Consider the following 10,910-nt stretch of genomic DNA (forward strand, 5'->3'; position numbering starts at 1 on the left):
CCCCCCCCCGGAGCTGGTCTGGGGGCCAAGGCCCAGCGTCTCCATACCGCGGACCCAGAGGACTCACCTTTCCCCAGGCTCCGGCTCTCATCCTCACCCATGGTTATCGTGCGTCTGCACAGCGCCCAATGCTCCAAGCCTCGCCTTTGGAGCTCGCCGCGGCCGCAGCCACAGGCTCCGGCGCGCCGCCCCTGCAGCCCAAATTCAAGGTTTAAGGGACTGGGATCTGGTGGGGCAGCGGGGACGTGATCTGGGAAGCGAGCGAGGTAGGATAACAACGTGGAGAGACTTCGCCCCAGACTTGGAAGTCCAAGTAGGAGTGTGGACAAAACACAACAAATAAAAACCCTGAGAAGTACCCCCTGCCTTGAACACGTGGGTACAGCCTTCGGTGGGGTCCCTTCTCGGCACTGAGAATCTGTGGAGATTGAGCATTGAAACTCCAGCTATTTCAAGGGAGTTTAACAAACACTAACCTGGGTAGCACTAAGGTTTTCTTTCCCATTGTAAGCCCTCCCTCCTGCATCTCTAAGACAATAGGCCTCATTCTCTGTGGAGCACAAAAAAATAAAGGCAAGCTTTTTCATAATATAGCAGATGAGAAGAAACACTTCTTAGTATTGAGCTCTTGCACGCCCGAGTGTCTCCTTAAATTGTGTGCCCTCACTGGCCTCACTCTAGTTCCAGCCCTATTCGTGAGATTGTACCCAAGCTATGAAAAAACTGGTAATGAATTTGAAACAAGATAATCTAGAGGCAAAGAAAAATTTGTGAGCTCTCCCCATCCCCCAGCATGAATCTTAGAGAAGACCCTTTATAATGGCTAAGGGCACACTGTCAACAGCCCAGCAATACAGGGTTCACTTGGATCGCTCTTCCAGCTACATGAAATCAAGGCGGTAGCTGGCCTTTACTCTGACCCTAAGCAGCTTGGTGACCCTGAAATTGAGCAGATGGAAAGAGAACTTATTTGATTTTTACAGGATTGAGCTGAAACAGGAATTACTCATCAATGCATTTCAGAGGGTTGACAAGTAAAGGAGGAAAGAAAAGCATTCTATGCCTCACTCATTCTGATTAAATGGTTTCCATGGATTACCTTTTTGATTCCCACAACTACTCAGGCAATATTATTATTCCTATTTTACAAAATAGAAAATATCCTCAGGAAAATGAAATTATTTGTCCAAAGTGACCCGCTAGTAGGGTTGAAGAACTTTAAAAGTCCAAAGCTGGCTCATTGTCTTGGCCTCTAAAGCAGCTAACAGTGTGGAGAGGAAAGGATCTAAGTCCTGGAAAAGATCTAACACGTAATTGCTGCTCAACAATTGTTAGCTGAATCTAAATATCCTTCATTAAAATGACAGAACCTAATTATGTAGCTCATGATTGGACACATTTTGTCGTTTGGAATTCCAGTCTATCCAGAAATTCTTGGTTAATAGTGTTAACATTTTTTCCCTACTAAATAGGAATCTTTGAAAGTCTTTGGAATAGTGACTCAACAACATTGTTAGGTCATCCAGAGTGATTTCATGTGGGACATGACAGGTTGTTGTGGATTTATAAGTTTGGGGAATGGCAAAAATGTTCTAATACATTTTCTCTCAAAAGAAATTGCATATGTGTCAGCAGGAAGTCTGGTATTGGAAAAGACATTGGTTCTTCACTTGCCATCCTGACAATTTTGCATTTTGGAAGATAAAGTAATAGGATAACTACTATTCTGAAACTAATTTTAATCAATGAAGACAAACTGAGTGGTGAATAGTTTCCATTAGGGTTTACTCTTGGTGAATTTCATATAATTTTCACATGTCATAAATTATGATTCTTCTCTTGGTTTTTTCAAACATTTAAAAATATAAAAACCATGCTTAGTTCTTATGCTGTACAAAACCCAGCAGTGGGCTGGATTTGGCTCTCTGGCCTGACTTTGCCCATCCTGGAGGAAACTAACAATGAATGAAATTTTAAGGGCCAAACTGGGGATTCCATTTGCAAAGTAAAAGGTTCCACTTTTCCACTATGCTAGAGAGAACCTATTTCCAAGATTCCCCCTCCCCTTATAGCCACCTTTAAAGGAAACCAACTCTGAGAGTTGGTAAATGCTGTTTCTTTAAAGTATATTCGTGTATGGGAAGTCACATTCTAAAATGCAAGTCTATTTGGTGTAGTTAGGGGAGAATAGACAAAGTAATGAAAACAATTCTTCCCCTGAAGGGAAGGAAAATAATGTCAAGGTTCTCCGTTGGCACTTATACTCAAACCCTGGCTTTGGCACTTAGACAAGCTCTCTCTCTTTGACCTTCATCCTTCTCATCTGTGAAATGAGAAAGAAACAGCACCTTCGTGATGGGTTTTGAATATTGAATGAAATCATACAGGTGATCCTCAGTATAGTAAGAGCTCAAAGTTAATGACTAATTGTAGTGAATAAGAACACATTGTTAAGAGCATAGTGCATTCCAATTTTGTATCCATAAAGATGAAATGCACTGCAATCCAGCTTTGCCAAGCATATTAGAATTAGAATGCAACACTGAATATTTCTTTCACCAGTTACCAGTTAAAATGGCAGTTGAATGCTGCAGGCTACATTTCAGTAATGGGGATTTTAATCCTACCGCTGAACACTGTGGTTTCCCTGGAAAGAGTTTAATTATGACCTTTGAGTTTATCCCTACTTCCCTTTAAAGACCCAATAGGTACTTCTTTGAAATCCTCTTTGCAGATTGTCCTTCTATGTAATTATATCATGTTTACACCTCTATTATACAGACTCATTCAAGCAAGAAACAAATGGTAACAAGGCCATATTAAACCTACTCCAAATTGGTTTCCAGCTACCTGAAATATAATCGGATCTATTTGCAAATGTGGGGATCTTCAGGCATGGGTAATAGTAACTTAAGCCTTCGAGGAAAAGAATGCCACCACAGAAATAATTTACTCTATTTAATTGAATCTCTGTTTTGAGAATAGAACTGGAGCTAGCATTTTTCAGGTGTTTTTTTTAAAAAAAAATGTTTTCTCTCATACCTATCTCGGATGGTGGCAAAACCTGGAGGACATCCCTCTGAATACTTCCGAAGCCTAATTTCCATGAAAGATGACTGGGTGTTGGGATATTGTTCACCGAGTTTGAAGAATAAGTGAGAAAAAAACAGCTCTATTTTCAAATAGACTTGTTTGAAATAGAATCAGGACTTGTTTCCAGAATTGACCACACACCCCTTTTCCTTTCAAATGCAACCCTGGCCAGACCCACGCACCCACCCGGTAGAGGGGACAGGAGAGACGCCGCCAGACACCTCCCCGCCCGTGGGAAAGGGAACCGGCTGTAAAACGAGGGTGGAGCCCGCCCCTAGAGTGAGATCCTACCCGCCTACTGGCCCCGGTGCCCAGAGCTCCAGCCAAACCCTAGAGGCCTTCAGAAGCGCTCTGGCCAGTCCGTGCGAGCGAGAGCGAGCGGAGCCACTGGGGGGCTGCGCTCCGGGCTGCTGGGAACCGGAGTCTCGATTCTCCACGGGTGTCTGTGACCGGGTAGTGGCTCTCTGCGGCACTTCAGTGCCCGGGTCTGCATCCGACTGAAGTCCGCCCGCAGCCGACCGGGGCCCAGAGTGTGGGGCAGGCCGATCTGAGCAGAGATGGGTCGCCCAGAGCTTGGGCGTTGACGGCCGAAGGCCCTTTGTGAAGTCATTCTTTGTCAGCTGCCTCTCAGGGTGCGGCCCCCAGATCGCTTGCATCACAATGGGGTGGGAGGGGGGCGCTCTTTTCAAATGTGGCCCACCCGGCCCACCCCCAGCAGTGAGCCCAAGGTGATTGCTAGGTGCTCTTCCGTTGAAGTACAGGAAACCAGACTGTATTGGGGCTGGCTGGTCAACAGCCCCTTAATTCTGACAGTAAGAACAGGGTGCTGGGTGTGTCCTCCAGATATTTCTGCCAGCATCGTAAGGTCTCATTTAACCTCAGGACCTTAGTTGAATGATCTATAGAGTGAAGTGATGCTCTCTGACCTACCTTCTTCTCCTGGAGGTGATGTGATGATAAACATTAGTGAGAAGACCAATGGGCTATGGAAGTGTATGGAAGATGGCATTACTACTTCTGAATGGGGATATTACCTATTACTCATTCGGCCTTACATACCACATTAAGGGATGTGGTCTCCACAGTAATTACATATTGAATGGGTTGTACAACATAATCTCTATGTTGTACACCTGAAATAGGATTTTGGTAGGGAGGAGTTGAAGAGGATACAGATTGGATATTGGAAATCAAATAGGAGGCCACCTAGTCACCTGACTTTGAGGTGATGCAGGTCTGGTCTTCATGGGTGACAATGGCAAGTGAAATTCAGTTGATGATGGAAAAAATGAGGATTGAAAATTCTCAATTCAGAACTTTGAAGACAAACTTGAAAGGGCATCTCTTGAAATGACAATGGGGTATCCACGTGGAAATGTTCTATGGGCGGTTAGAAATCTAGATTGAAGTCTAGATCTCAGTAGAGAGGATGACTTAGAGGTTTTCAGCGGAGACTGATAGAAACCTTAGTGTCATTTGAGCATCCGGAGCAGGAAATGTGTTTACATTTCTGCATGAAGGCCTTAAGGAAACCCCACCGCTGGGCCATGATGTCAACTCAAAGAAGGTGATCCAAAGAAACATGAGAGCACTTGTTAAGATAAAAGCATGCTTTTATTCCTATTAGTGAAGGAAAGTATCAGATATATTTTCATTGTTGACTTCTGCCCCCATCAGAGCCCGTAGTCACAGGCCTCCAGGCTGTTCTGCAAGTAGAGATTTAAGAAACCTTGAAAGGTTTTCACGTCAATGAGGAGAGCTGATACTGTGGGGTCTTTCCTCATGGCTGCCATCCAGAGCTTAAGTTTTGGAGTGTGGTCTACACACCTGTGGGAGATGGAAAGAATGAAGGTGTGAGCTGGACGAAAGAAGAAGGCATTGCAAAGTCTATATGTCATCATTAGCACTCTGCAGTTTCACTTTGTTCTCCTCTAACCTTTTAAAGTAGTTCTTTAAAATGTACATAATCATAGAATAAGGCATGCCTCCTTTTGTTGAGCTTCTCAGATGTTGCGTTTTTTACAAATTGAAGGTTTGTGGCAACACACCTGCATTGAGCAAGTCTGCATTGAGCAAGTCTACGGGCGCAATTCTCCCAAGAGCATTTGTTCGACTTCGTGTCTCTATGCCACATTCTGGTAATTCTTAGAATATTTCAAACTTTTGCCATTGTTTTTATATTTGTTGTGGAGATCTGTGATCATTGATCTTCGATGTTACTAGGGCAAGACCCCACACTATATACATATATAAAGAGTAACCCTTAATAGCTCTAAGCTCTAAGAGGGAGTAAGCTAAAGTGGCTGCCAAACTTCAAAATATGGAGCTTGCAAACCAGTATGGAATCTTACTGGTAACTGGGAGGTAGCATTGGTCATATAATCCTGCATGACAGCCTTATAAAAATGTACATCCTTATGGATTTAAAAAAAAGTTTCAATTACAGTTGACATTCAATATTATATTAGTTTCAGATGTACAGCATAATGGTTAGACATTTATATAACATACAAAGTGATCCCCCAATAAGTCTAGTACCCATCTTACACCATACCTAGGTATTACAACATTACTGTCTATATTCCCTATGCTGTATTTTACATCCCTGTGACTATTTTGTAACTGCCAATTGTATTTCTTAATACCTTCACCTTTTTCACTCAGCTCCTCCTCTCCAAACCTTCCTTATGGATTTTTATTAAGGAGGGAAGGAGTAAATTACTTTTAAAACATTTTACCACATGTCACAGAACCCCTGCCTACTCCCCCTGATGGGAAGCAGTGGTGAGTGTAGGTATATGACATGCACAAGTCTTCCTTCTGTCTGCCTTTTCCCATTCATAAAAGTTGTATAAAATATTTTTGTTCAGAAAAAGGTCAACATATACTATTCAAATTATCATTATCCTAAATTATGCACAAAATATTCAAATGTCTTACTCATTTAACTCCAGTGCTTCCAGTCGTTCAAACCAGGGCCACATGAGGTAATCAATCATAGAAAGTGAATTGCCACCAAAGAAGGTTGTCTTCTTATTGGTCAGAACCTGGACATTAAACAGCATAAGAGTACTTCTTATTTGGATATCAGAGATGATGCAGGTGAGACCAGCAGCTTTTACCCTGACATATCCAAGTTCACTTTTTGTCTATTTGATCAGTTTAAGCTTTACTATTTGTTAGTTTGGGATGAAACAAAACAATAAACAAAATAAACTGGAAAGCAACAGAGTGCAAGACCTTCGTAATACAACATAGGACTGGTATTCAGAATATAGAAAGAACTCTTGGGAATCAAGATAAAAGGCAAATCCACCTATTAAAGAAATTGGGCAAGACTTACACTTCACAATTAAAGGATATCCAAATGGCCAATAACCATTTGAAAAGGTAGTCAATTACATTAGTTATCAGGGAAATGCAAATTAGAACCAAAATGTAATACCACTATACATCCATCAGAATGGCTAAAATGAACAAGACAAAGTTAGCGAAGGTGTGGAACCACTGGTGATAGGAATGTAAATTGGTACAACCATGTTTTAATAGTATCTACTAAAGCTGAGTACATGCATACTTTTAACCCAGTCATTCTACTTGGAAATGTGAACATATATTCACCAAAGAATGTTCACTGCAGCACTAACTGTAACAGCCCCAAAGCGGAAATGTTTTCTGCTCACAAGGAGTAAAAAGGATCTTTTTAAAAACTGTGATACAGCCATATGCTGGAACTACAAAAAATAGGAATGACCTACACCCAACATAAATGAACTTCACAAACCTAATATTGTATGAAATAGCCAGACCCAAAAAAGTGCATATTATTAGAGTCCATTTATATAACAAAAAAAATAGCCAAAACGAATATTCTGTGTTTTGCTATGGGTGCTGATTCTATGGCTATGTTTCCTATGTAAAAATTCATCAAGCTGGACTCTTATGTTTTGGGTACTTCTCTGCATATAATTCTTCAATAAAACAATTTACTTAAAATATATTGGGAATAGCTAGTTTAACAATTAGCTGTTAAATAAAATTATTTGAAAGCCAAGCGTAAACTATGTATTCGAAATTCAAGAAGGTGAATTGGTATTATGTTTTTGTCAAAGGGGGGGAATTCAGAATATTATTTGATTAATCAATATCAAATCAACTTAACCCTTTATAAAACTTCTACAGTTTTTTTCAGGGCCTGTATAACAGTCTGCATTGTAAACTGATTGTTTAAATCTACCTGAAGCATTTGGAATGTCTGAAGGCCAAGAGGAAGACTCAATCTAAAGGCCCAAAATGGCAACTCTCCCGCAAAGGAGGTAAAACACATCTGGCTTTGCCAAGTGTCTGTAGGATTCATGGCAAACTCTTTGTGGTGGGAAATGTTTATTATATAATACTCAGTAAAATAACACAGGATGGTATCAATGCTCTGATTACATTTATGTTAATCTTTTTATTTATTTATTTATGGACAGGGACTGGAAGCAGCATGGGAAAAAAAAGAAAACAGGTGACACATTATAGAAATATTGGTGAATTTCCTTTTTTCCATGTTATTTTAACATCGATGCAACAAAGCATTTTAAAAGCCCATGACAAAATATTTTTAGGTGTTTTGGTTTATATCTTAAAACACACAGCTTATGTCAATCTGTTATAAACTAAAATTTCTTATTTGGTATTATTACTAATTCCTATAAAGTGATCTGGGGAATGAGGATATGAAGAAAAGAGTGTCGAAACAAGTGGGTAGGTGTAGTGTATCATTTACTCTGATAAAAGCCAAAAGACGCGATTGATTACCTCCTCAAGCTTGCTGAATTCTTGGCGAAATTCTTCTTTCAGGTCAGAGCAGTCTTCCTTATTTTCACTTCTTATAAACCTTCCTACCAAAGGTGGCACCTAGACAGAGAATAATTGCTTAGTTTATTGGTGGGAGACTAAGTATACCAGCCTCACATAAAAACACGATAGAACCCTTATTGTCCCAGTGTCAGAGTGTTCTAGAAACTTCAAGGGTGTACCCATTCCTGTGTTCAGAGAGGTCATATACCGATCTTAAAAATAGTTTCGTGGCCAGAGATGCTATATGAAACAGGATTTTGTAAATTGCAAATAACAACCCACTTTGGCAAGTTTGAGCCAAAAACATCTGTAAAGGACACTGAGTGTCTCATTGAATTGTTGGGAGGCTGAACAAACAGGCTCAAAACTAAGCTGGAACATTCCAAAATCATGCCCAAACTGGCCTGTGGAAAGCACCCACTGTGACCTGTGAGCTGTGAGCTGAAACTACAGAGGTTACAGTGTGTGCCACTGCCAGCAATGACTCCGAGATAACCAAGGCCACTAGCACCAAAGCTGTTTCTGCTCTGGAATATCTCACAACCAGCACGGCTCCTGGAAATCCAGAAGCTCTGCTGCCAGCCACTCTCACCAGCAGCACCAGTGCCTCAGCCCAACCCATTTCCTCACACTGATCATTTCTGAATTGAACTCTACCATGTGTGTATCTGACAGGGAGAGCCTTGGGCCCAGGCCTTGTCCCCAGCTGCAAAGGGAGCTTGGGAAAGAGAATCTTTCTGCTTTCTACGTTGGGGAGGACATGAGAAGACTATTCAAAGGGGACTGACTCCCTGAAGGCCTGACAGGTGTAGTGTCACATGCTTTAAGGCTTGTGGTGGAGGTGCTTGTGTGTTTTAATCCTTCAGTCTTTGGTATCATCTCATTGCAAAAGACAGAAGCCTACTCATCCCAGTTTAAGTAAACAGGCACTCGTGAAAATCCAGGAGACACCGCTGAAATCCTATCCATGTCAGTACAACTTGCCCTCATTGGAGCTGAAGGTTTGCAGGCAGCCCTTCCATCCACATTTCCTGCCTGGTCTTTCCTCTTTGCTTACCCTTAAATGTCTGTTCCACATTATTTTCCACATACAGTTCCCTTTGCAGTGTTTTTAATTTCCACTTCCCCAAAAATGTATTTTTTATGTGGCTTTGGTTTGTCAAGTCTCTCTCTCTCTCTCTCTCTCTCTCTCTCTCTCTCTCTCTCTCTCTCCCTCCCTCCCTTTGCATTTGAAAATATTTTCTATATATCTGAGGCTCTTGCCATTTGAAAATTTGTTAAGATTGCCTTCAATTTGGCATAAAAAACCTAAAGAGCAGGCTATAGACAACACCTTGTATGTACCATGATCTTAAGAATGCCTGTTCCCTGGGGTTAACATATTGGAATATATTGTGTGGCCAGCACATACACTGAAAAATTAGGACAAACTGAATTTTTTAGGTACAGGTGCAGCCATGGGTAGAAATGAAGTATAGTGGTAACATTTTAGAAAAATGTTACTGTCTTGTGAATTGGCCCACAATAAACGAATGAGTATGAAGACATTAATATGAGCATGTTTGAAGGACATTGCATTGGTAAAGCCACAGATTTCTAGAATGCTTTTGTTAATTATGATTTGTTCTATAACAATGAAACAATTTTACTTAAGGTTGAGTCACATCATATTCTCAATTAATTCTGCAAATTCAGTTGCATTAGCTTGGTCTATAAAGCAGAGATAAACAATGATTTTTAAAAAGCACATGATTCTATCTGATATCCCATTGAGTTCACATCCAACAGCAACATTGACATGGGAGACAAAGGCATCCCTTAAGCACAGGTTCCACGTGCTTCTAGACTCACCTCCCTGAGTATGGTTATAACACTTAAAGATACATGTTTTTGGTATAACTTCACCCCCAAACACAGGAAAAAATGGGTTTTATACCTTATATGACTTTTTAACTGGAAAAAAATGTTTCCAAGGCAGGAGGTGAGATGCACTAAACCTCAATGAGACTAACTTCCCCCAGCATGGGGTTTTCCTATGGATTTTCAAGGGCAATGTTGGCTATCATAGGCATGCACAGCTCCTCCTTGATATACTGCATGCTCTCCCACATGGTTGTACCAGTTTACCATTTCATCAGCAATAGTGATAGGCGCTCTTTGACCACATCCTTGCCTCCAGTTGGTCTTCACAGACTTTTAATGTTCTCTTATATGGTAAGTGTGAGGGATTACTTGGTTGTTTACTTTGCATTTCCCTGATTAGTAGAGTTGTTGAGCATATCTTCATAGACTAATTAGCCCTTCTGCGCAGGCATTCTCCTCTGAATTTTCTGTTCATTTTGAAATTCTTGTATTGATTCTATAAGTGCTGTTTATGTATTCTGGATGTGAATTGTATGAGCCGTTGTTCTTATTTGCAAGCAGAAGAACACACTCTAGCTAGTTTAAGCAGAAATGGCATGTATTAAAAGGATTTTGGGCAAGCAATGGAATCTCTGGAAGGGCCAGAGAGTTGACTGGGAGGTCCTGTGGTTTGTCCAGATCACACTGCAGGATTGTCACAGCAAAGGCCTCACTGCTGCACAGCCGGGCCCAACACTGAGTGTGCCAGCAAGGAGCCTCGAGACTGAGGGCTGGAAACACTGTCTGCTGTCCCCTAAAGCCAGGGTCTTGCTTTCTAATCAAAGTCTGGCCCCATTATCTCTGATCATTGATACCTAGGCCCCCTGCCTAAGCCCTAGCTAGTTTCTGCTTGGTGGGAATGGTAAATCACATCATAGGGAATTCACCAAATATTAGGAAGGGTGTGCAGACATGGTTCAGGTCCATTCACTCATCATTTATTGTCTACATGAGATGCAAATATCTATTTCCTGTCAGTGCCTCCTCTTCTAATTCTATTTTATGATGTGTCTCGTTATGTAAAAATTTGCCTCTTGAGTCTGTCAGATGTATCTTTTTCTTTGGTTTAT

At 41.2% G+C, this 10,910-nt stretch overlaps 2 protein-coding genes across 3 annotated transcripts in view; both read right to left on the minus strand.

Annotated features, from left to right (window-relative positions):
* The window catches only part of LOC102252245 (glutathione S-transferase omega-2), a 28,565-nt gene that overhangs the window by 9,541 nt on the left and 8,114 nt on the right, over positions 1-10,910 (minus strand). The window lies entirely within an intron of this gene.
* GSTO1 (glutathione S-transferase omega 1) overlaps positions 4,689-10,910 on the minus strand; it is a 10,994-nt gene continuing 4,772 nt past the window's right edge. The window contains exons 3-5 of the mRNA XM_005878305.2: positions 7,897-7,995; positions 6,034-6,140; positions 4,689-4,920 (exon numbers count right to left, since the gene is read on the minus strand). Coding sequence (XP_005878367.1) covers positions 4,767-4,920; positions 6,034-6,140; positions 7,897-7,995 — 360 coding nt within the window. The 3' untranslated portion in view covers positions 4,689-4,766. The remainder of the gene's footprint in view (positions 4,921-6,033; positions 6,141-7,896; positions 7,996-10,910) is intronic.

This window comes from Myotis brandtii, unplaced genomic scaffold (assembly GCF_000412655.1).
Source record: "Myotis brandtii unplaced genomic scaffold, ASM41265v1 scaffold550, whole genome shotgun sequence".
Taxonomy (NCBI): Eukaryota; Metazoa; Chordata; class Mammalia; order Chiroptera; family Vespertilionidae; genus Myotis; species Myotis brandtii.